The 25,115-nt window shown below is 63.2% G+C and overlaps 2 protein-coding genes and 1 long non-coding RNA gene across 4 annotated transcripts; all 3 read right to left on the bottom strand.

Annotated features, from left to right (window-relative positions):
- Positions 1 to 57: 57 nt before the first annotated feature.
- OTUD5 (OTU deubiquitinase 5) lies at positions 58 to 16,387 on the bottom strand. Of its 2 annotated transcripts, none has more exons than XM_064406532.1 (9): positions 15,691 to 16,387; positions 12,296 to 12,389; positions 12,139 to 12,203; positions 10,878 to 11,034; positions 9,176 to 9,324; positions 6,890 to 7,075; positions 5,678 to 5,879; positions 4,294 to 4,407; positions 58 to 645 (listed from the first exon to the last, which is right to left on the bottom strand). In XM_064406532.1, the coding sequence occupies exons 1-9, from the start codon at positions 16,258 to 16,260 to the stop codon at positions 527 to 529; spliced, it is 1,656 nt and encodes a 551-aa protein (XP_064262602.1). In that variant the 5' UTR covers positions 16,261 to 16,387; the 3' UTR covers positions 58 to 526. The 2 variants fall into 2 exon arrangements, with proteins under 2 accessions (XP_064262602.1, XP_064262603.1); XM_064406533.1 differs by having other exon boundaries at positions 397 to 645; positions 12,296 to 12,386; positions 15,691 to 15,901.
- A 739-nt stretch (positions 16,388 to 17,126) lies between these two features.
- Positions 17,127 to 21,018, bottom strand: LOC135292319 (3-beta-hydroxysteroid-Delta(8),Delta(7)-isomerase-like). The gene is made up of 6 exons (XM_064406534.1): positions 20,919 to 21,018; positions 20,539 to 20,681; positions 20,349 to 20,503; positions 19,597 to 19,633; positions 19,375 to 19,505; positions 17,127 to 18,374 (listed from the first exon to the last, which is right to left on the bottom strand). The coding sequence occupies exons 2-6, from the start codon at positions 20,661 to 20,663 to the stop codon at positions 18,103 to 18,105; spliced, it is 720 nt and encodes a 239-aa protein (XP_064262604.1). The 5' UTR covers positions 20,664 to 20,681; positions 20,919 to 21,018; the 3' UTR covers positions 17,127 to 18,102.
- Positions 21,019 to 21,731: 713 nt separating this feature from the next.
- LOC135292317 (uncharacterized) lies at positions 21,732 to 24,849 on the bottom strand. The gene is made up of 3 exons (XR_010354735.1): positions 24,747 to 24,849; positions 23,533 to 24,006; positions 21,732 to 21,991 (listed from the first exon to the last, which is right to left on the bottom strand). It is a non-coding gene; the product is annotated as an uncharacterized LOC135292317 (long non-coding RNA).
- Positions 24,850 to 25,115: the final 266 nt, after the last annotated feature.

The following is a 25,115-nucleotide window of genomic DNA, read 5'->3' as shown; positions in this document are numbered from 1 at the left end:
GGGCTCGATACTCGGGAGGGGGGGAGGGGCAGTGTGAGGACCCCTCCCCCCCCTTTCCCCTCCCCCAAACAGCAAAAATCCCACGGTGGGGGGAGGGGAACAAAGAGGAGACCCTACCAAAAAAAAAAATAACAGCCCCTCCCCCCAGCGCTCCCCCAGTCCCTGTCAATTTGAGGAGGGGTCTTCTCCTTCTTCATCTCCATCATCATCATCACCATCATCATCATCATCTTCTCCCCTCCCCCAACAGCAGCCGAGGTTCATCCGCGGCGTCCAGCGCTGTGAGCCCCTCCCCCATTTCTGCGGGGGGGGGAGGGGTCTGTGCCACCCCCACGCTCCCCCCCCCCCTCAGGTCCCTCCGCCGGTTTGTTTTTTTTTTGGGGGGTGGGAGTTGTTTTGGGGAGGGGGGCAGGGCTCGGCCGTGGTTTTTTTTTTTTTTTTTTGGTGTTTTTTTTTTTTTGTGTGTTTTTTTTTCGGGTGGGGGAGGGTCTCCGGGGGGCGGGGGGCGCAGTCCGGGGGTTCAATATCAACTCTTGTCGGCGGCGGGGTCTCTGTGGCGCGAGGTTTTCATGGTCTCCAGGTACTCCTGCTGCGACACCGCCAGCACCGACGCCAGGATCTCGTCGTCCTCCCAGTCGTTCAGGCCTGGGGGGCCCAGCACGGGAATTTGGGGAGGGGGACGGGGTGAAGATTTGAGAAAAATTAAAAAAAACAGCCTTGAAATGATGATAAATCTCAAATTGCTCTAAAGCCCCAAAATGATGCTAAATCAGTGCAAAAAAAACCAGCTTAAAACACTCAAAAATTACCCTAAATACCAAAAAACATTTTAAAAACCAGCTTAAACCAGTCCAAAATGACCCAAAACCCCCAAAAATGACCCTCAAACCCCAAAACCCACCTTAAATCACCCCAAAATGACCCTAAACTACCAAAAGTGACCCTAAATCGCCCCCAGAATTACCCTAAACCCCCCAAAACGACCCTAAATCACCCCAAAACGACCGAAAATCACCCCAAGATTACCCTAAACCCCCAAAAACCACCTTCAACCACTCCAAAATGACCCTAAACCCCCAAAATTATCCTAAATCATTCCAAAATGATCCTAAATCCCCAAAATGACCCAAAATTTAAATTTGGGGAGAAGAAAAAAAAACCAGCCTTGAAATGACGTTAAATCTCCTCAAATTGCTCTAAAGCCCCAAAATGATGCTAAATCAATGCAAAAAAACCACCTTAAAACACTACAAAATAAATAAATACCCAAAAAAATCTTAAAAACCAGCTTAATCCAGTCCAAAATGACCCAAAACCCCACCTTTAACCACTCCAAAATGACCCTAAACCCCCAAAATCCCTCTTTAACCACTCCAAAATGACCCTAAATTACCCCCAAAATGATCCTAAATCCCCAAAATGACCCTAAACCCCCAAAATGATCCTAAATTTAAATCTGTGGAGGGGGAGAGGGTGGGGGCTTGGGGAGAAGAAAAAAAACCAGCCTGAAATGAAGATAAATCTCCTCAAATTGCTCTAAAGCCCCAAAACGATCCTAAATCACCCCAAAATGACCCTAAACCCCCAAAATCCCTCTTTAACCACCCCAAAATGACCCTAAATCACCCCCAAAATGATCCTAAATCCCCAAAATGACCCTACATTTAAATTTGGGGTGGGAAGATGGTTGGGGTTTGGGGAGAAGAAAAAAAACCAGCCTTGAAATGACGTTAAATCTCCTCAAATTGCTCTAAAGCCCCAAAATGATGCTAAATCAATGCAAAAAAAACCACCTTAAAACACTCCAAAATAAATAAATACCCAAAAAACATCTTAAAAACCAGCTTAAACCAGTCCAAAATGACCCAAAACCCACCTTTAACCACTCCAAAATGACCATAACCCCCCAAAACCACCTTTAACCAGTCCAAAATGACCCTAAACCCCCAAAATCCCTCTTTAACCACCCCAAAATGACCCTAAATTACCCCCAAAATGATCCTAAATCACTCCAAAATGATCCTAAATCCCCAAAATGACCCAAAATTTAAATCTGGGGAGGGGGAGAGGGTGGGGGCTTGGGGAGAAGAAAAAAAACCAGCCTGAAATGAAGATAAATCTCCTCAAATTGCTCTAAAGCCCCAAAACGATCCTAAATCACCCCAAAATGACCCTAAACCCCCACAATCCATCTTAAAATCCCTCTTTAACCACCCCAAAATGACCCTAAATCACCCCCAAAATGATCCTAAATCCCCAAAATGACCCTAAATTTAAATCTGGGGTGGGAAGATGGTTGGGGTTTGGGGAGAAGAAAAAAAACCAGCCTTGAAATGACGATAAATCTCCTCAAATTGCTCTAAAGCCCCAAAATCATGCTAAATCAATGCAAAAAAAACCCTTAAAACACTCCAAAATGACCCTAAATACCCAAAAAAATCTTAAAAACCAGCTTAAACCAATCCAAAATGACCCAAAACCCACCTTTAACCACTCCAAAATGACCCTAAACCCCCAAAACCATCTTTAACCACTCCAAAATGACCCTAAATTACCCCCAAAATGATCCTAAATCACTCCAAAATGACCCTAAACCCCCAAAAATGACCCAAAATTTAAATCTGGGGAGGGGGAGAGGGTGGGGGCTTGGGGAGAAGAAAAAAAAACAGCCTGAAATGAAGATAAATCTCCTCAAAATTACTCTAAAGCCCTAAAACGATCCTAAATCACCCCAAAATGACCCTAAATCACCCCCAAAACCACCCTAAAATGCCCCAAATTCCCCCAAACCCCCCCAAACCCTCCCCAAACCAACGCCAAACCCCCCTAAACCAACCCCAAACTTCCCCTAAATCCCCCCAAAACAACCCGAAAACACCCCAAAATCCCCCCAAACCCCCCTAAACCCTCCCAAAACCAACCCTAAGCCTCCCTTAAATCCCCCCAAAACAACCCTAAACCCCCCTAAAACAACCCTAAAACGTCCCAAAATCCCCCCAAACCCCCCCTAAACCAACCCCAAACTTCCCCTAAATCCCCCCCAAAACAACCCTAAATCCCAAAACCCTAAAACACCCCAAAAGCCCCCCCAACCAACCTTAAACCTCCCCTAAACCCCCCCAAAAACCCTAAATCCCCCCAAAACAACCCCAAAATGCCACAAAATCTCCCCAAACCCCCCCTAAACCTCCCCAAAATCCCCCAAACCCTCCCAAAACCCATCCTAAATCCCCCCCAAACAACCCTAAATCCCCCCAAAACAACCCCAAATCCCAAAACAACCCTAAAATGTCCCAAAATTCCCCCAACCCCCCCCAAACCCTCCCCAAACCAATCCCAAACCAACCCTAAACCTCCCCATAATCCCTAAATCCCCTAAAATGCCCCAAAATCCCCTAAAATCCCCCTCAACCCCCCCAAACCCTCCCAAAACCAACCCTAAGCCTCCCTTAAATCCCCCCAAAACAACCCTAAATCCCCCTAAAACAACCCTAAAACGTCCCAAAATCCCCCCAAACCCCCCCTAAACCAACCCCAAACTTCCCCTAAATCCCCCCCAAAACAACCCAAAATCCCAAAACCCTAAAACACCCCAAAAGCCCCCCCAACCAACCTTAAACCTCCCCTAAACCCCCCCAAAAACCCTAAATCCCCCCAAAACAACCCCAAAATGCCCCCAAATCTCCCCAAACCCCCCCTAAACCTCCCCAAAATCCCCCCAAATCCTCCCAAAACCAATCCTAAATCCCCCCCAAACAACCCTAAATCCCCCCAAAACAACCCCAAATCCCAAAACAACCCTAAAATGTCCCAAAATTCCCCCAACCCCCCCCCAAACCCTCCCCAAACCAATCCCAAACCAACCCTAAACCTCCCCTAAATCCCTAAATCCCCTAAAATGCCCCAAAATCCCCTAAAATCCCCCTCAACCCCCCCAAACCCTCCCAAAACCAACCCTAAGCCTCCCTTAAATCCCCCTAAAACAACCCTAAATCCCCCTAAAACAGCCCTAAAACGTCCCAAAATCCCCCCAAACCCCCACTAAACCAACCCCAAACTTCCCCTAAATCCCCCCCAAAACAACCCAAAATCCCAAAACAACCCTAAAACACCCCAAAATCCCCCCAAACCCCCCTAAATCACCCCAAACCCCCCAAACCCTCCCAAAACCAACCCTAAAACGCCCGAAAATCCCTCCAAACACCCCTAAGCCCACCTCCCCTAAATCCCCCAGACTCCCCAGACCCCCTGACCCCCCCAGACCCCCAAAACCCGGTTTTCCCCCCGGCTCACCGAAGGCGGTCGGGGACATCTGCTGCATGATGGCGCGGCACTCGAGCGCGGGGTACAGCGACACCAGCGGCGGCGTGGCCCGGCCGCCCCCCGCGCCGCCCTGGCTGCTGGTGCCTGGGGGGGCACGGGGTCAGGGACCCCCAAAAACCCCAAATCCCCCCCGCGCCGCCCTGGCTGCTGGTGCCTGGGGGGGCACGCGTCAGGGACCCCCAAAAACCCAAAACTGGGGCCAGGGACCCCCCAAAAACCCCAACCGGGATAAGGGACCCCCCAAAAACCCAAAAATGGGGCCAGGGACCCCTCAAAACCCCAAAAAACCCCAAATATGGGAGCAGGAATCCCCCAAATCCCCCCCGCGCCGCCCTGGTTGCTGGTGCCTGGGGGGGCACGCGTCAGGGACCCCCCAAAAAAGCCCAAAAACCCCAAAACTGGGGTCAGGGACCCCCCAAAACCCCAAATCCCCCCCGCGCCGCCCTGGCCGCTGGTGCCTGGGGGGGCACGGGGTCAGGGACCCCCAAAAACCCCAAAACTGGGGTCAGGGACCCCCCAAAACCCCAAATCCCCCCCGCGCCGCCCTGGCTGCTGGTGCCTGGGGGGGCTCAGGGTGAGGGACCGCCCAAAACCCCAAAACTGGGGTCGGGGACCCCCCAAATCCCCCCTGCCCCCAGCTGGCTGCTGGTGCCCTGGGGGGCACAGGTCAGGGACCTCCCAAAAACCCCAACCAGGGTCAGGGACCCCCCAAAACCCCAAATCCCCAAAACTGGGAGCAGGGATCCCCAATCCCCCAAATTTGGGATCAGGGACCCCTCCCCCCCAGGCCCCAAATCCATCCCTATTCCCCAGTCCCAGTTTGGGGGTCCCAGTGCCCCATTAACACCCAGTTAACCTCCCAGCACCCCAAACCACCCCAATAACTCCCAGTTTAGGCTCCCAGTCCCCCCAGTTTGGGCTCTCAGTGTCCCCAGTTTGGGCTTCCCATCCCCCCAGTCCCCCCAGTCTGTGTCCCCAGTGTCCCCAGTCCCCCCAGTTTGTGCCCCATTTGTGCCCCCAGTTCCCCCCAGTCCCTCCAGTTTGTGCCCCCAGTTTGGGCTCCCAGTGCCCCCAGTTCGTGCCCCCAGTCCCCCCCAGCCCCCCCAGTTTGTGCCCCCAGTCCTCCCAGCCCCCCCAGTGCTCCCAGTGCCCCCAGTTTGTGCCCCAGCCCCCCCAGTCCCCCCAGTGCTCCCAGTTTGTGCCCCCTGTCCCCCCAGTTTGCCCCCCCAGTTTGTGCCCCCAGTCCCCCCAGTTTGGGCTCCCAGTGTCCCCAGCCCCCCCAGTTTGTCCCCCCAGTGCCCCCAGTTTGCCCCCCCAGCCCCCCCAGTTTGTCCCCCAGTGCCCCCAGTCCCACCTGGGGCACAGGGCGAGGGGGGTTTCCCGGCGGGGGGCGCTCCGGGCGAGGGGGGTTTGGGGCCGGGGGTCTCGGGGTGCAGCCCGGGGTGCTCGGGGGAGGGGGCGGCGCTGCGGGGCCGCGGCGAGCGGCCACTCCACTCCTCCAGGCCACTGGCCGCCGCCGCCGTGGCCGAGCTGCACGTGGCGCTGGCCTTGCGGGGCTGCGGGGACAGGAGAGTGACCACAGAGTGACCACAGTGACCAGAGTGACCACAGTGACCAGAGAGTGACCACAGTGACCACAGTGACCAGAGAGTGACCACAGGGGTCAGCACAGTGACCAGAGTGACCACAGTGACCACAGAGTGACCACAGGGGTCAGCACAGTGACCAGAGTGACCACAGAGTGACCACAGAGTGACCACAGAGTGACCAGAGTGACCACAGGGGTCAGCACAGTGACCAGAGTGACCATAGTGACCACAGAGTGACCAGAGTGACCACAGAGTGACCACAGGGCTCAGCGGCCACTCCACTCCTCCAGGCCACTGGCCGCCGCCGCCGTGGCCGAGCTGCACGTGGCGCTGGCCTTGTGGGGCTGCGGGGACATCAGAGTGACCACAGTGACCACAGAGTGACCACAGTGACCAGAGAGTGACCACAGAGTGACCACGGAGAACAGCAATGACCACAGAGTGACCATGGGGGACCCTGGAGTGACAACAGGGCAGGGGGACACCAGGTGGATGTCACTCTTGGGGCAGAGAGAACAACGTGCCACTGGGGTTGGGGACACCAGGGGATGGCAGGGACACCGATGGTGACACGGATGGTGACAGCAGGGCATGGCAGTGACACCGATGGTGACACGGGTAGTGACACCAAGGGCTCCCAGGAATATGGACGGTGCCATGGACAGTGACAAGGACGGTGACATGAGCAGTGACAGGGACAGTGACATGGGTGTGACACCAGAGGCTCCCAGGGACATGGAAGGTGCCACAGGTGGTGACAGGGACGGTGATATAGGCAGTGACACCAGGGGATAGCAGTGACACCGATGGTGACAGGGATGGTGACAGGGATGGTGACACCAGGGGATGGCAGTGACACCAATGGTGACACAGGTGGTGACACCAGGGGCTCCCCGGGACACAAATGGTGACACGGGCGGTGACACGGGCAGTGACACGGGCAGTGACAGTGGCAGCGAGGGTGGCGCGGGGCCCACCTGGCGCGCCTGCTTCTCCTGGTCGCGCAGCCACTGCAGGTAGGACTCGCGGGCCACCTGCTCCTCGATGGCCTCGTTGGTGGCCTCCCAGTCGGTGGCGCGCTTCTTGTCCTCCAGCATCTGCTGCTCGATCCACGACTCCTCCGACGTCTTGATGGCGCTCTTCATCAGGGACTGCTCCGCCAGCTGCCACACGACAGGGACACGGGGACATGGGAATGTGAGGGGACACCGGGGACAGTGGGGACATTGGGGACACTGGGGACACCAGGGACATTGGGGACACGGGGGGCACTGGGGACACCAGGGACATTGGGGACACTGGGGACACTGGGGACATTGGGGACAGCAGGGACATTGGGGACATTGGGGACACCAGGGACATTGGGGACACCAGGGACATTGGGGACATTGGGGACACTGGGGACATTGGGGACAGCAGGGACATTGGGGACATTGGGGACACCAGGGACATTGGGGACACCAGGGACATTGGGGACATTGGGGACAGCAGGGACATTGGGGACATTGGGGACAGCAGGGACATTGGGGACACCAGGGGATGTGAGGGGACACGGGGACATTGGGGACACTGGGGACTCCAGGGGACATTGGGGACATTGGGGACACAGGGACATTGGGGACACTGGGACACTGGGGACATAGGGACAGGGGGACATGAGGGGACACCAGGGACACTGGGACATTGGGGACACTGGGACATGAGCAGGCATCGAGGACACCGTGGGACATGAGGGGACACCATGGGACATGGGGACACCGGGGGACACCGTGGGACACTGGGGGACATTGGGGACACGCCCAGCAGGACACGCCCATGTAGGAAGGCTCCACCCCCAAGGGCAACGAAGGGGGTGGGGTCACATCAAACCACGCCCCAACATGCAGGGGACACACCCACAGGGACACACCCACAGGGACACGCCCATGGGGACACACCCACCAGGGACACACCCATGAGACACACCCATGGGACACACCCACAGGGACACACCCACTGGGACACACCCATGGGGACACGCCCAAATGGACACACCCACCAGGGACACGCCCACTGGGACACACCCACTGGGACACGCCCACGGGGACACACCCACCAGGGAACGGGGAGGTCAGGGAGGGTCCCCAGACCCCAAAATCAAGGTCCCACCCCCTAAATTCGGGGTCCTACCCCCCACATCAGACTCCCCACCCCCCAAATTGGGGGTCCCACCACCCAAACTGCAGTCCCACCCTCAAATCTGACTCCCAACCCCCCCAATCTCGGGATCCCCCCTGTGGTACCCCCACTTTGAAGGAGGGCAGCCCCAGCCCCTGGAAAGGGGGCTCAGGGATGGAATGGGGGGGTTGGGGGGGCTCAGGGATGGAATGGGGGTTCAGGGATGGAAAGGGGGCTCAGGGATGGAACGGGGGGTCAGGGGGGGCTCAGGGACAGTCCCACCCCCAGTTGCGGGGTCCCCCCCGTGCGTACCCCCGGTTTGAAGGAGGGCAGCCCCAGCCCCACGGAAAGCGGGCTCAGGGATGGAATGGGGGTTCAGGGGGGGCTCGGGGGGGGGTTCAGGGGAGGCTCAGGGATGGAATGGGGGTTCAGGGGGGATTCAGGGGGGGTTCAGGGACAGTCCCACCCCCCAGTTTCGGGGTCCCCCCATGACCGTACCCCCGGTTTGAAGGAGGGCAGCCCCAGCCCCACAGAAAGGGGGCTCAGGGATGGAATGGGGGTTCAGGGGGGCTCGGGGGGGGCTCAGGGATGGAATGGGGGTTCAGGGGGGGCTCAGGGATGGAATGGGGGTTCAGGGGGGCTCAGGGACAGTCCCACCCCCAGTTTCGGGGTCCCCCCGCGCGTACCCCTGGTTTGATGGAGGGCAGCCCCAGTCCCATGAAAAGGGGGCTCAGGGGTGGAATGGGGGTTCAGGGATGGAATGGGGGTTCAGGGGGGATTCAGGGACAGTCCCACCCCCCAGTTTCGGGGTCCCCCCATGACCGTACCCCCGGTTTGAAGGAGGGCAGCCCCAGCCCCAAGGAAAGGGGGTTCAGGGATGGAATGGGGGTTCAGGGGGGCTCGGGGATGGAATGGGGGTTCAGGGATGGAAAGGGGGCTCAGGGATGGAAAGGGGGTTCAGGGGGGGCTCGGGGGGGTTCAGGGGGGGCTCAGGGATGGAATGGGGGTTCAGGGATGGAAAGGGGGTTCAGGGGGGGCTCGGGGGGGTTCAGGGGGGGCTCAGGGACAGTCCCACCCCCAGTTTCGGGGTCCCCCCCCGCGCGTACCCCCGGTTTGAAGGAGGGCAGCCCCAGCCCCACGCCGATGGTGGCCTTGTTGGGGTTCACCACAGAGTTGTAGTGGATGTTGCGGTGGTAGCTGACCCGGATGGGCTCGTCCTCGTTGTGCTGGATCCCGTGGAACGTGTTGATGGGCTCTGGCACCCCAAAACACGCATGTGGCACCCCAAAACACACACAGCACCCAAAACACACATATGGCACCCCAAAACACGCATGTGGCACCCCAAAACACACACAGCACCCAAAACACGCATGTGGCACCCCAAAACATGCATGTGGCACCCCAAAACACACACAGCACCCAAAACCACACATGGCACCCCAAAACACGCATGTGGCACCCCAAAACATGCATGTGGCACCCCAAAACACACACAGCACCCAAAACACACATGTGGCACCCCAAAACACACGTAGGGTAATCACAAAAACAGCTGGGACCCCAAAACCCTGATGGGACCCCAAAAACCCACGTGGGACCTCAAAATATACATGGGATCATCACAAAAACAGCTGGGACCCCAAAACACAGATAGGACCCCAAAACACACAGGGTACCCCAATATACAGATAGGATCTTCACAAAAACAACTGGGATACAAAACCCAAATGGGACCCCAAAACCCACATGGGATCCTCATAAAAACAACTGGGACCCCAAAACGCAAATGAAACCCCAAAATCCACATGTGGCACCCCAAAAGCCACATGGAATCCTCATAAAAACAGCTGCGATACAAAACCCAGACGGGACCCTAAAACCCACGTGGGATCTCAAAATACAGATAGGATCCCTGAAAAAACAGGTGGGATCCCCAAAAAAACAAATGGGATCCTCAAAAATCCAGATGGGATTTAAAAAAAAAAAAAAAGAGGTGGAATCCCCAAAAAATCCAGCTGGGATCCCCAAAAAACCAGATGGAATCCCAAAATACAGACAGGATCCTCAAAAATCAGATGGGATCCTCAAAAAAACAGATGGGACCCCCCAAAAATCCAGTTGGGACCCCCAAAACGGTACCTGGGACCCTTTCCCACTGTCCCCAGTGCCCGTGGGACCCCTCCCCAGTGCTCCCAGTACCCAGAGGTTCTTCAGGGACCCCTCCCCACTGTCCCCATCTCCTCAGGGACCCCTCCCCATTAACCCCAGTGCCCGTGGGACCCCTCCCCACTGACCCCAGTACTCAGAGGCTCCTCAGGAGACCCCTCCCCACTGTCCCCAGTTCCTCAGGGACCCCTCCCCATTGATCCCAGTGCCCAAGTGACCCTTGTCACCTATCAGGGACCTCTCCCCATTAACCCCAGTGCCCGTGGGACCCCTCCCCAGCGCTCCCAGTGGCACGCACCAGTGCCGTACTGGTAGACCTCGACGGGCCGGTTGTACATCTCGGCCATGGCCTGCATCTCGATGTGGTTCCCGTGGCCCCCAGGGACCCCTCCCCATTAACCCCAGTGCCCGTGGGACCCCTCCCCAGCGCTCCCAGTGCCCGTGGGACCCCTCCCCATTAACCCCAGTGCCTGTGGGACCCCTCCCCAGTGCCCCAGTGCCCGTGGGACCCCTCCCCATTAACCCCAGTGCCCGTGGGACCCCTCCCCAGCGCTCCCAGTGCCCGTGGGACCCCTCCCCATTAACCCCAGTGCTCCCAGTGCCCGTGGGACCCCTCCCCAGTGCCCCAGTGGCACGCACCAGTGCCGTACTGGTAGACCTCGACGGGCCGGTTGTACATCTCGGCCATGGCCTGCATCTCGATGTGGTTCCCGTGGCAGGTGCTCTTGCGCTTGCGGTTGATGTAGGTGGTGAAATCCTCCGTGACGTAGTTGGAGAAATAATCAGCGTTCTTCATCTGGGGACAGAGGGACAGCTGGGGACAGCTGGGGACAGCTGGGGACAGTGGGGACACAGCTGGGACAGCTGGGGACAGCTGGGGACAGCTGGGGACAGCTGGGGACACACTGGGGACAGCTGGGGACAGCTGGGGACAGGCTGGGGACACACTGGGGACAGCTGGGGACACAGCAGGGACAGCTGGGGACAGCTGGGGACACAGCAGGGACAGTGGGGACAGCTGGGGACAGCTGGGGACAGCTGGGGACAGCTGGGGACAGGCTGGGGACAGCTGGGGACAGCTGGGGACAGGCTGGGGACAGCTGGGGACAGCTGGGGACAGCTGGGGACAGCTGGGGACAGCTGGGGACACAGCAGGGACAGCTGGGGACACACTGGGGACAGCTGGGGACAGCTGGGGACAGCTGGGGACACAGCAGGGACAGTGGGGACAGTGGGGACAGCTGGGGACAGCTGGGGACACACTGGGGACAGTGGGGACAGCTGGGGACACAGCAGGGACAGCTGGGGACAGCTGGGGACACAGCAGGGACAGCTGGGGACAGCTGGGGACAGTGGGGACAGCTGGGGACACAGCAGGGACAGCTGGGGACAGCTGGGGACAGTGGGGACAGCTGGGGACACAGCAGGGACAGCTGGGGACACACTGGGGACAGCTGGGGACAGCTGGGGACAGCTGGGGACACACTGGGGACAGCTGGGGACACAGCAGGGACAGTGGGGACAGCTGGGGACACAGCAGGGACAGCTGGGGACACACTGGGGACAGGCTGGGGACACAGCAGGGACAGAGGGACAGTGGGGACAGCTGGGGACACACTGGGGACACAGCACGGACAGGCACAGCACCACCAGGACACGGGGGACAGCAGTGGGAGAGCCCTGGGGACACTGGGGGAGGGGAGAGGGAACAGCAGCCTGGTCCCCCCGGGGTTCTGAGCACTCCCCCAGTCCATCCCAGTCCCTCCCAGTCCCTCCCAGTCACCCCCAATCCCCTCCCAGTCCTTCCCAGTCCCCCCCCAGTCACCCCAGTCCCCTCCCAATCCCCCCCCAGTCCCTCCCAATCCTCTCCCAGTCCCTCCCAGTGCCCCCAGTCCCTCACCAGGTAGTCCATGCAGTGCTTCCTCACCACCTCGTGCATGTCCTGGTCTCCGTACACCTGATCAGCTGGGGGGACACGCAGGTGGCAGTGGGGGGGGGGGGCTGGCAGTGCCTCGGGGGGGGATTTTGGGGTTTTTTTGGGGGGATTTGGGGCTCACCCACGGCCCGGAACAGGCAGGCCCCGTCCTCCTTCATGCGTTTGATGATGAAGCCTTTCTTCTCCCGCAGAGCCTTCTCGAACCGGTGCTCCTGCTGGAGACACAGCCGGGCTCGGGGGGGGCCCGGGGTCCCTGGGGGGGGTCCTGGGGGGTCCCTGGGGGTCCCTAGGGGACTTGGGGGGTCCCTGGGGGGTCCCTGGGGGGTCCCTGGGGGGCTTGGGGGGTCCCTGGGGGGTCCCTGGGGGTCCTGGGGGGTCCCTCGAGGGTCCCTGGGGGGCTTGGGGGGTCCCTCAGGGGTCTCTGGGGGGTCCCTGGGGGTCCCTGGGGGGGTCCTGGGGTCCCTGGGGGGGTCCTGGGGGGGTCCTGGAGGGTCCCTGGGGGGCTTGGGGGGTCCCTCGGGGGTCCCTGGGGAGCTTGGGGGGTCCCTCGGGGGTCCCTGGGGGGGTCCTGGGGGGCTCAGGGGGTCCCTCGGGGCATTTGGGGGGGTATGGGATGGGGGGAGCTGAGGGACCCCCAGGGAATGAGGGGCTGGGGTCACAAAAGGAGAAAAAGGGGGAGTTCAGGGGGGTTCTTGGGGCTGGGGGGGTCCTGGGGGGCTTGGGGGGTCCTGGGGGGGGGCCTGGGGGGTCCCTGGGGGCATTTGGGGGGGGTATGGGATGGGGGGAGCTGAGGGACCCCCAGGGGATGAGGGGTTGGGGTGACAAAGGGGGTGTTCAGGAGGGTTCTTGGTGCTGGGGGGGTCCCAGGGGGTCCCTGGGGGGCTTGGGGGGTCCCTCAGGGGTCTCTGGGGGGCTTGGGGGGTCCCTTGGGGGTCCCCATGGGCATTGTTGGGGGGTATGGGATGGGGGGAGGTGAGGGACCCCCAGGGGATGAGGGGTTGGGGGTCACAAAAGGGGAAAGGGGATGGGGGAAGAGGTGTGGGGGGTCCTCAGGGCTGGGGTGGTCCGGGAGGGTCTCTGGGGGGCTCGGGGGGGTCCTGGGGGGGTCTCTGGGGGGCTCAGGGGGTCCCTGGGGGCATTTGGGGGGGCGGTGTGGGATGGGGGGAGCTGAGGGACCCACAGGGAATGTGGGGTTGGGGTGAAAAAAAGGGGAAAGGGAGAGAAAAAGGGGGGGGTTCAGGGGGGTTCTTGGGGCTGGAGAAGGTCCTGGGGGGGTCCCTGGGGGTCCCCGGGGGGCTGGGGAGGTCCCTGGGGGTCCCTGGGGGGCTTGGGGGGGGTATGGGATGATGGGAGCTGAGGGTCACAGTGGGGATGAGGGGCTGGGGTCATGCACAGGGAAGATGATGAGGGGAGGTGTCGTGGGGAGGGGGGCTAAGGGGGGATCCTGGGGGGTCCTTGAGGATGGGGGGGGTCCCTGGGGAACTTGGGGGGGTCCCTGGGGGGGGGTATGAGATGGGGGGAGCTGAGGGACCCACAGGAAATGAGGGGTTGGGGTCACAAAAGGAGGAAAAGGGGGGGTTCAGGGGGGTTCTTGGGCTGGGAGGGTCCTGGGGGGTCCCTGGGGGGTCCCTCAGGTCACTGGGGGGGGGACACAGGGGGTACAAGGGGTTGGGGTCCATAGGGAGCAAAGGGGGGGTAAAAGGGGGGTTCTGGGGGGTTTCTTGGGGGTCCTGGGGGATTCTGGGGGGGTTCTGGGGGGGTTTTGGGGGGGGTCCTGGGGGGGGTCCCAGTGGACCCTGTGGGGGGGCCTGAAAAGGGGCCCGGGGGGGTCTGGGGGTGTCACCAAGTGGGGACAAGCAGAGGGGACACCAGAAATGTGGGGAGGCTCCAGGAGAAACTGGGGGACAAGGAGGGGTCCCAAAGGGGGGATGGGGGAAATGAAGCGGTGACAGTTTGGGGACAAACAGCGGCAAAAAGGGGACAACGACAGCCCTGCACTGGGGGGGGGACAAGAGCGTGACAAGGCGGGGACAGCCAACCCCGGCAGGTCCCTCCTGGCCCCCCCTGTCCCCCCAGTGTCCCCTTGATGTCCCTCGGTGTCCCCCGACGTCCCTTCCTGTCCCCCAGTGTCCCCTGATGTCCCCCAGTGTTTCCCCCCTGTCCCCAATGTCCCCTGGTATCCCCCAATGTCCCCAGATGACACCTGATGTCCCCCAGTTTCCTCCCAGTGTCCCTCAGTGTCCCCTGATGTCCCCTGGTCCCCCCTGGCTGTCCCCCCAGGTCCTCCCCAGTGTCCCCAGATGTCCCAGTGACCCCGCTCTGTCCCTCAATGCCCCCCCGCTGTACCTCAGTGTCCCCAGATGTCCCCTGGTGTCCCTCACTGTCACCCTCAGTGCTCATTTTGTTCCCCTGGTCCCCCCTGGCTGTCCCCCCGGATCCTTCCCAGTGTCCCCACATGCCCCCCCAGTGTCCTTCGTTGTCACCCCCGATGCTCTCTGATGTCCCCAGTGTCCCCCTGGCTGTCCCTGATGTCCCTCAGTGTCCCCAGATATCCCCCAGTGCCCCTCGCCGTCACCCCCAGTGCTCATTTTGTCCTCCAGCCCCCCCAGGTCCTCCCCAGTGTCCCCAGATCTCCCCCCGCTGTCCCTCAATGCCCCCCCGCTGTCCCCCCGGTGCCTCTCAGTGTTCCCAGCTGCCCCCAAGGTGTCCCTCAATGTCCCCCCGCTGTCCCCCCGGTGTCCCCGGATGCCCCCATGCTGTCCCCGCTGTCCCCGCTGTCCCCATGCTACCCCTCAGTGTCCCCAGATGCCCACCCTCCCCGGCGTCCCTCGGTGCCCCTCAATGTCACCCCGGTGTCCCCTCGCTGTCTCCTCCACTGTCCCCCACTGTCCCCCGTTGTTCCCCGGAGTCCTTCAGTGTCCCCTGGTGTCCCTTGATGTCCCCACTGTCTCTCAGTGTCCCCACTGTCCCCCAGTGTCCCCCGCTGTCCCCTGGTGTCCCCCAATGTCCCCCTGCTGTCCCCCCGGTGTCCCTGGATGCCCCCATGCTGTCCCTCAGTGTCCCCACTGTCTCTCACTGTCCCTGCTATCCCCGTTCTCCCCCGCTGTCCCCTGATAACCCCGCTGTCCCTCAGTGTCCCCCGCTGTCCCTTGATGTCTCCACTGTCTCCTGGTGTCCCTGGTGTCCCCACTGTCCCTCAGTGTCCCTGTTCTCCCCCGCTGTCTCTCAGTGTCCCCACTGTACCCCGCTGTCCCTCAGTGTCTCCTGGTGTCCCTCGATGTCCCTGCTGTCCCTCAGTGTCCCCCACTGTCCCTCAGTGTCCCCTGCTGTCCCTCAGTGTCCCCCACTGTCCCTCAGTGTCCCCCTGCTGTCCCTCAGTGTCCCCCACTGTCCCTCAGTGTCCCCACTGTCTCTCAGTGTCCCCGCTGTCCCCCGTTCTCCCCCGCTGTCCCCCGTTCTCCCCCGCTGTCCCCCGTTCTCCCCCGCTGTCCCCTCAGTCCCCCCGCCGCCCCGCACCTGCTCGGCCGTGGCGGGGTCCATCTCCACCCTGCCCGCCTCGTACTCATCCTCGCTGTTGTAGCCGCCGCCCGCCTCGTCGCGCCCGGGGCTGCCGCAGCCGGGGCCCAGCCCCAGCCCGAGCCCGAGCCCGCAGCCGGGGCCCGAGCCCGCGGGGCCCGCGCTGGGCCCGGCGCCGCCGCGCCGCCGCCGCTTGCTGTGCCCGGGGCCGCCGCCGCCGCCGCCGCAGCCGCCGGGCCCGCGGGGCTCGGGCAGCCCGAGCGCGGCCGCCTCCAGCCCCAGCAGCGCCGCGGGGCCGTCGGCGGCGCCGGGCCCGCCGCTGCCGGGCCCGCCGGGCCCCGCGGGCGGGGGCGAGCCGGCGGCGCCGGGCAGGCCGGGCCAGCCCCGCAGCGGCGGCGGCGGCGAGGCGCGGGGCCGCGGGCCGCCCACGCCGGGCCCGCCGGGCTCGCCCACGCCGCCCGCGCCGCGCTCGGGCCCCGCGTCCGCGCCGCGCTCGGGCCCCGCGTCCGGGCCGGAGTCGCCGTCAGCGTCGGGAGCCGGGACCGGCTTCTTCTTGGGGAGGATGGTCATGGCGGGGCGCGCACGGGGCGCGGGGCCGCGCGGGCCGCGCTGCTCGGGCCCCGCCGGCGCTCCGCGGCCCTGTCAACATCAACAGCCGCCACCTCCGACCCCGCGCGCGCTTCCGCCTCGCCCGCGCCGCGCCGCGCCATTGGCCGGCCGAGCAGCAGCGGCGCTGTGATTGGTCCAGAGGGAAGGGGGAAGTCCCGCCCTTCGTCTCTGCGGCTCCGTGAGGGGGAGGCGGGACGGGGGTTGCCATGGGGATGGAGGGGGAGAGCGGGGATTGGGTGAGGCGGGGAGGGAGGGAGGTGATTGGGTGGTTTTGGGGGCGGGAGGGGAGGGGGGAGGGCGGTGATTGGCTGCGGGAGGTGTCGGTTTAGCGGAGGGGGAAGGCGCGGCTCGAGATAAACGTGAGCGCTGATTGGGTGAGGGTACGTCAATCATCGGTGGGAGGGAGCAGCGAGGAGACGCCGAGCGCTGATTGGTGCGGCTCTTAACCCCGCCCACACCGCCTTATTATTGGCTGCAGCGAGCGACCTAATTTCCTATTGGCTCAGGCGCCAGAGGGGCGGAGCCGAGGAGAGAAGCACCGCCCCAAATAACCCCGCCCTCCACCTGTCAATCACTCGCAAACCCCGCCCCTCCCCGCCCTCCCACGTGGTCCAGCCCCCCAAAATCCCTCAGGACCCCCAAAACCCACCAGGACCCCCCAAAAACCCCTCAGGACCCCCTAAAACCCCTTTAAAACCTCTCAGGACCCTCCCAAACACCTCAGGACCCCCCCCCGAACCTCCCAAATTCCGTGGGACCCCCCCAAAACCCCTCAGGACCCCTCAAGACCCAAAAGGTCCCAGGACCCCCCAAAAGCAGAGCCGAGCTCCATTTCCAGCTCTTTTATTAAAATCCATCCCTGCCCCCCAGGAATGAGGGACGTTCCCACGGCACACCCCCAAAAAGTGAGAGGGGGACCCCCAAAACCGAGGCTGAGACCCCAAAAATGAGAAAGGGACCCCAAACACGAGAGGAGACCCACGAGAATGAAGCTGAGACCCCAGAAATGAGAGGGAGATCCCCAAAAATGAGGCTGAGACCCCCAAAAATGAGGCTGAGACCCCCATGGGGAAGGTGGGGGGGCTCCAGCCACGCCCCCTGAGCTTTTGGGGGGGGTCCCAAAATTCCCCTCCAGGATCCGAACCCTCCCCGGGGGGGGGTCTCTGAGGTTGGGGGGTCCCAAAATTCCCCTCCAGGACCCTCCCGGTGCTGAACCCTCCCTCGGGGGGGGTCCCTCGGGCTGGGGGGGGGTCTGAGGTTTGGGGGAGAAGGGAATCCCTCATCCTGGGGGGGTCCCTCACCCCCGGGGTCTCTCCCACCCCTCAGTGGGCCTTGTGGCAGGGCTGGTCGTGGGGGGATTCCCTCACTCTGGGGGGGGGTTTCTCAGCCCTGGGGGGGTCTCTGGGGGTCTCCCCTCAGTGGGCCTTGTGGCGGGGCCGGTCGTGGGGGGGGTCCCTCAGCCCTGGGGGGGTCCCTCACACCGGGGGTCTCTCTGGGGGTCTCTCCCACGTCAGTGGCGGGGCCGGTTGTGGGGGGATTCCCTCACTCTGGGGGGGAGTCCCTCAGCCCCGGGGGGGGGGGGAATCCCTCATTCTGGGGGGGTCTCTCAGTCCATGGGGGTCTGTCAGTCCATGGGGGGGGTCCCTCACCCCGGGGGTCTCTCCGGGGGTCTCCCCCCCCTCAGTGGGCCTTGTGGCGGGGCCGGTCGTGGGGGGATTCCTCAGTCCATGGGGGGGTTCCCTCACTCTGAGGGGGGGGTCTCTCAGTCCTGGGGGGTGAATCCCTCACTCTGGGGGGGGTCCCTCAGCCCTGGGGGGGGTCCCTCAGCCCTGGGGGGGGTCTCTCACCCCGGGGGTCTCCCCCCCTCAGTGGGCCTTGTGGCGGGGGCCGGTCGTGGCCGCGCTGCGCCGTGGCCAGCTGCCGCGCGGCGTCCAGCAGCAGCAGCAGGGGCACGAGCACCCAGAGCCCGTTGAGCCCCACGAAGTAACCCCAGAAATAAAAGGGGTGGGGGTCGCTGTGCGCCCAGCCCGCCCGCGCCTCCGTGGCGAAGTAGAGCACGTCACCGTACAGCTGGCCTGGGGACAACAGGGACAACAGGGACAGGGTTAGGGACAGGGTTAGGGACAGGGACAGGGATAGCACGTCACCGTACAGCTGGCCTGGGGACAGGGACAGGGACAACAGGGACAGGGTTAGGGACAGGGACAGGGACAGGCGTTAGGGACAGCTGGACTGGGGACAGGGGACACAACAGGGACAGGGTTAGGGACAGGGACAGTGACAGGCCATACCCAGGGGACACCACCAGCTGCAGCACGTGGCGGGGTTGGGGACACAGGGATGGTGACACAGTGATACAGGTGACAGTGACACAGGGGAGGTGACACAGGTGACACAGGGCCATACCCAGGGGCACCATGAGCTGCAGGATGCGGTGGGGATGGGGACACAGTGACACAGTGACAGTGACATAGGGGAGGTCACACAGTGACACAGGGGAGGTGACACAGGCCATACCCAGGGACACCACCAGCTGCAGCACGTGGCGGGGTTGGGGACACAGGGATGGTGACACAGTGATACAGGTGACAGTGACACAGGGGAGGTGACACAGGTGACACAGGGCCATACCCAGGGGCACCATGAGCTGCAGGATGCGGTGGGGATGGGGACACAGTGACACAGTGACAGTGACAGGGGAGGTCACACAGTGACACAGGGGAGGTGACACAGACCATACCCAAGGACACCACCAGCTGCAGCACGTGGTGGGGACGGGGACAGGGTGACACAGTGACACAGTGACAGTGCCATACCCAGGGACACCACCAGCTGCAGCACGTGGCAGGGATGGGGTCAGGGTGACACAGTGACACAGGGGAGGTGACAGAGGTGACACAGGCCATACCCAGGGACACCACGAGCTGCAGCACGTGGCAGGGACGGGGACAGGGTGACACAGTGACACAGGGGAGGTGACAGAGGTGACACAGGCCATACCCAGGGACACCACCAGCTGCAGCACGTGGCAGGGACGGGACAGGGTGACACAGTGACACAGTGACAGTGCCATACCCAGGGACACCACCAGCTGCAGCACGTGGCGCGCCGGGTGCTGCCGCAGCAGCGCCAGGAAGGTGAGGAAGCTCAGGGGACCCCAGGCCCAGGCTGTCACCGTCTCCATGGCAACCGTGAAGTCATCGCTCCTGCGGGGACAGCCCCAGGGGGAGGGGTCAGGGGGGGCAGGGGGACACGGCCACCCCCAACCCCCCGGGGTCCCCGGGGTCCCCAACTCACGTCATGTAGCGGCTGTCGGCCTTGGCGTACTCCTTCCCTGGCAATTTGGGGAGGGGGCTCCGGGTCAGGGGGGGCATGGGGATGCCCAGCACCCGGCGAGCCCCGGCCACCGGCCCGGGGACCCCCTCAGGTACCCCGGAGACCCCTCAGGTGCCCCAGGGACCCCTCAGGTGCCCCAGGGACCCATCCCCAACCTGCCCGGGGACCCCTCAGGTACCCCAGGGACCCCTCCCCACCTGCCCGGGGACCCCATAAATGCCCCAGGGACCCCTCCCCATATACCCATGGAACCTTCAGTGCTCCCTGATATCCCAGGACCCCCCTCAGATGCCCTTGGGACCCCTCCCCAAATATCCAGGGAACCTTCAGGGCTCTCAGATGCCCTTGAGACCCCTCCCCACGTGCCCAGGGACCCCTCTCCATGTACCCATGGAACCAAAAACTGCCCCAGGGACCCCTCCCCACATTCCCAATGCCCATCCATTGCCCTCTGCTGCCGTCGGGGACCCCTCCCCACAGGCTCAAGAAACCCCCAGAGACCCCTCCCCACACCCCCAGAGCCCCTCCAGTGCCCTGTGCTGCCCTCGGGGACCCCTCCCCACACTCCCAGTGCCCTGTGCTGCCCCCGCGCCCCCTCCCCACACTCCCAGTGCCCCTTGCAGCCCTCGGGGACCCCCTCCCCACATGCCCAGAGCCCATCCAGTGCCCCGCGCTGCCCCCGGGCCCCTCCCCGGCGGCCCCGCGGTGCTCACAGACGTCGGCCAGCAGCCCGGTGTCGGCGGGCAGCTCCCGGTGCCGGAGGCTGAAGTACCCTTCCAGGACGCCGTGGATGCCGGCGCAGAGCAGGAACCAGCCCAGCACCAGCCGGCGGGCGGGGCTCCGCCTGGCCCCGCCCTTCGCCCCGCCCCTGGCCCCCGCCCCCGGCCCCGCCCAGCGCCCAGCCCAGCGCCAGCAGCCGCCGCCGCCGCCGCCACCGCGCCTGCGCACTGCCAGCCGGGCCGCGCGCCCGCCACGTAACCCGGCAACGCCAGCGCGCGCGGCCAATAGGGGTGCGCGCTCGTCTCCATGGCAACAGCGCCGCCGCCCTGTGGGGAGTGCGTGAGGGGAGCGCTGAGCGCGGCCCGCAAGGCCGGCCGCGAAACGCAGAGCGGAGAGCGGCGGCGCCGCCCCGCGCCCCCCGCTGCCCCGCGGCTCCCCCGCGCTGCCCCGCGGCTGCCCCCGCGCTGCCCCGCGCTGCCCGGCACCGCTCGCCGCCGAGAACGGCGCTGCCGGGCGCGGATCGCGCTGAGCCCCGGCCCCTCCGCGCCCCCGGCCCCGCTCACCTCAGCCGCTCCCGCCGCGCCCCGCCGCGCCCGCGCCCGCCGCCGCCGCGCCTGGCCCCGCCCCACGCCGCCCCCGCCGCCAATGGCAGCGCGCCGCCTCAAGGTCGGCCAATAGCAGCGCGCCCCGCCCGCGCCTGCCCGCCGCTGATTGGCCGCGCCCGCCGCTGGGGAGATGTGGGGCCAGGGGGGCGTGGCTTTGCGGGGGGCGTGGCCTCGCAGTACGGTGTTATTCCCCGCCCAAATGGGCGTGGTCTCGCACAAAGTGGGCGTGGCCTGAGGCCTGTTCTGGGGGGGCTCTGTGGGGACCCCTCCCCTTTAAAGGGGCCCAGAGACCCCCCCCCAAATTACACAGGAGCCCCCATAAATTACTTAGGGACCCCAAAGACCCCGCCCCAAATTATTTAGGGACCCCAAAGACCCCGCCCCAAATTCTATAGGTCCCCAAAGATCCCCCCCCCAAATTATTTAGGGACCTCAAAGACCCCTCCCCAAATTATTTTGGGGTCCTATAAACCCCCCCCCCAAATTCTACAGGGATCCCAAGGACCCCCCCATAAATTATTTAGGGACCCCAAAGACCCCACCCCAAATTATTTTGGGGTCCTATAACCCCCCCCATAAATTCTATAGAGACCCCCCCAATTATTTAGGGACCCCAAAGACCCCTCCCCAAATTCTCTAGGAACCATACGAAGCCCCCCCTCCCCAATTTTATAGAAGCCCCCCTCCCAATTTTTTCAGCTTTTGGAGCCCCAAAACCGCGGAATTTCGCCCCAAAAAAAGGAGGCGGAGCCAGCGCTGGCAGCAGTCCTGTATTGCCCCCCCTCCCCAAGCCCCCTCCCCAAGCCCCCTCCCCAAAGCCGGCGCTCGCCAGGAGCGGCCGGGGGGAGGGGCCGGGGATTTGGGGACCCCCCCCTCCCCCACCCCGAATTTGGGACCCCTCCCCCACCCCCAATGGAAGCTGGGACCCCCCCCGGGTTTGGGGGGGGGGTTGGGGGGTCACACGAGGGTCCCGGGGGGCTGCGGGTCCGGTGGGGGGAGGGGGGGGAGGGGGGGTGGTCCCGGGGGGGTCCCTGGGGGGGGGAGGGGAGGGAGAAAATTCCAAAAAAAAAAGAGAAAAGAGGAGAAATTAAAGGGAAAAGAAAAGAAAGAGAAGAGAGAGTTAGGCCCCCCCGAAATGAGCCCCCCGCCCCAAATTCGGCACCGCCCCTCCCCACCCCCCTTTGGGGACCCCTCCCCCACCCCAAAACCGAGAAAGAGGGGAGAGAGTGGGGGAGGGGAGAGAGCCCCGAAAAGGGGGGGGGGGGGACCCCAAAAATGGGGAGGGGACCCCAAAAAAGGGGATTGGGGGAGGGGAGAGACCCCAAAAAATTGGGGGTAGACCCCAGAAAAGGGGGCGGAGACCCCAAAATCGGTGGAGGGAGACCCCAAAAATGGGGGTTGGGGGAGGGGAGAGACCCCAAATTTTGGGGTTTAGGGGAGCAAAGACCCCAAAAAGGGGGAGGAGATCCCAAAAAGGGGGGAGACCCCAAAATTGGGGGTTGGGGGGGGGGAAAGTCCGAAAATTTAGGGGGGAAAACTGGGGGGGGGACCCCAAATTTTGGGGGTTTAAGGGGACAGAGACCCCAAATTTGGGGGGGGACTGGGGGAGGGGAGACCCCAAATTTTGGGGTTTTGGTGGGGGGAGACCCCAAAAAGGGGAGGGAGCCCCAAAATTGGGGTTTGGGGGGTGGGAGACCCGAAATTGTAGTGTTGAAGAGGAATTCGGGGGGACCCCAAAATTTGGGTTGGGGGGGGGAAAGACCCCAAATTTATGGGGGGGAAACTGGGGCAAGACCCCAAATTTTGAGGTTTTGGGGGGGGGAGACCCCAAATTTGGGGGGTGGGAGCTGAAGGGGGGGGGGGGGCGAGGGGGAATCCCAAATTTGGGGAGGTTTTGGGGGTCCCTGAAGGATGGAGGGAGGGGGACCCCAAATTGGGTGGGGGTCGCCATGGACGGGGGGGGTCCCCAAAACAGGGAGGGGTCCCCAAACTTCCCCTCCCCAAAAAAGAGGTCCCAGTGAATGGGGGGGGGGTCCCCAAGTTGGGGGGGTCCCCAAAACAGGAGGGGGGGTCCTAAAATTGGGGGGGGGGGGGGTACATTCAGGCACTGGGGGGTCCCCCAACTCCAGACGGGGGTCCCCAAAATTGGGGAGGGGGGAGATTCAGACACAAGGGGGGGGGTCCCAAAATGGGACGGGGGTCCCTAAAATGGGGGGGGGGGAGTCCCCAACACCCGGGGGGGTCCCCAATGATCGGGGGGGGGGGTCCCCAACTCCAGGGGGGTCCCCAAAATGAGGGGGGGGACATTCAGACATGGGGAGGGGGGGTCCAGTGAACACGGGGGGGGGTCCCCAATCCCCCGGGGGGTCCCCCAATGATCTGGGGGGGGTCCCCAACTCCAGGGGGGTTCCCAAAACGGGAGGGGGGGGGTCCCCAAAATGGGGGAGGGGGACAGGACACTGAGACACGGGAGGGTCCCCAACCCCCGGGGGGGGGTCCCCAATGATCTGGGGGGGGTCTCCCCGCCCCGCCCCCCCTCACCAGCCCGGGCCGCCCCTCCCCCCCCCCGTACCTGGCCGCCAGGGCCCCGGCGTAGCTGAGCGAGTGCGGCAGCGCGGGGGGGGGGAGGGGCGGCGGGGGGAGGGTCCCGGCGGCGCTGGGGGAGGGGCGGGGGGGGCGGCCCAGGCCGGGGGGGGCCCCGGGGGCGCGGGGGGGGGTCCCGGTGTGCCGCAGGTACCAGTCCCGCAGCCCCTCCAGCGCCAGCCACTTCTGGCTGCGCCGCTGCTCCGCCGAGGGGGGGGGCGGCGGGGGGGGGCGGCGGGGGGGGAGGGGCCGCGGGGCCCCCCGCCCCTCCCCCCCCGCGCGGCCCCGGGGGGGTCTCGCAGCCCCCCCAGTCGATCAGCGCCTCCGAGCTGTTGCTGCGGCGGGTGCGGGGCGGGGGCGGGGGGCAGGGCGGGGGGTGCGCGGCGTGCGGACCCCCCCCCCAACTGCGAGTCCTGGCTGCCGGACCAGGGGCCGGGGGGGCAGCCCGCGGGGGGCGTCGGGGCTGGGGGAGGGGGGGGAATTGGGGAGGGGGGGGTGACAGATAAAGAGGTTTTTTAACAAAAAAAAAAAAAAAAAGTTTTTCCACCCCAAAAAAAAATTAAAAAACTTTTTTTTTCCACCCAAAAAAATCCCTTTTCCCACCAAAAAAAAAATTCCCCTCCCAAAAGACCTTTTCCCCCAAATCCCCATTTTTCCCCCAAATCCCTTTCCCCCAAATCTCGGTGTTTTTTTCCCCAAATCCCCTTCTCCCCAAATCCTTTCTCCCCAAATCCCTTTCCCCCCAAATCCCATTTTTCCCCAAATCCCGGTTTTTTTCCCCCAAATCCCCTTTTCCCAAATCCCAGTTTTTCCCCCCCAAATCCCCATTTCCCCCCCAAACCCCATTTTCCCCAAATCCCGTTTTTTCCCCAAATCCCCATTTCCCCCCCAAACCCCATTTTCCCCAAATCCAGTTTTTCCCCCCAAATCCCCATTTCCCCCCCAAATCCCATTTTCCCCCAATCCCCGTTTTTTGCCCCAAATCCCCGTTTCTCCCCCCAAATCCCGTTTTTCCCCCAATCCCCGTTTTTTGCCCCAAATCCCGGTTTTCCCCCCAAATCCCGTTTTTCCCCCAATCCCCGTTTTTTGCCCCGAATCCCCATTTCCCCCCAAATCCCGGTTTTCCCCCAATCCCCGTTTTTTGCCCCAAATCCCGTTTTCCCCAATCCCCGTTTTTTGCCCCAAATCCCGTTCCCCCCTCACCGCTCGCGGGCCCCGCGGGGGCTCCGGCCCAGCACGGGCGTGGCCGGGACGCTGCGGCCCTCGAGGCTGGAGGCGCTGCGGGGCAGGGTCCGCGCCGGGCTGGGTTGGGGCAAAAACACGGGGGTTTGGGAAAAAACGGGATTTGGGCGAAACCGCGGGGGTTTGGGAAAAACACGGGGGTTTGGGAAAAACGGATTTGGGGCGAAACCGCGGGGGTTTGGGAAAAACGGGATTTGGGGCAAAAACACGGGGGTTTGGGAAAAACGGGATTTGGGGCGAAACCGCGGGGGTTTGGGGTGAAACCGCGGGGGTTTGGGAAAAAACACGGATTTGGGAAAATCGGGATTTGGGGGAAAACCACGGGGGTTT

Source organism: Passer domesticus, unplaced genomic scaffold (genome assembly GCF_036417665.1).
Source record: "Passer domesticus isolate bPasDom1 unplaced genomic scaffold, bPasDom1.hap1 HAP1_SCAFFOLD_294, whole genome shotgun sequence".
NCBI lineage: Eukaryota > Metazoa > Chordata > Aves > Passeriformes > Passeridae > Passer > Passer domesticus.
The sequence above is the reverse complement of the archived record's forward strand: the minus strand, read 5'-3'. Positions and strand labels throughout refer to the sequence as shown.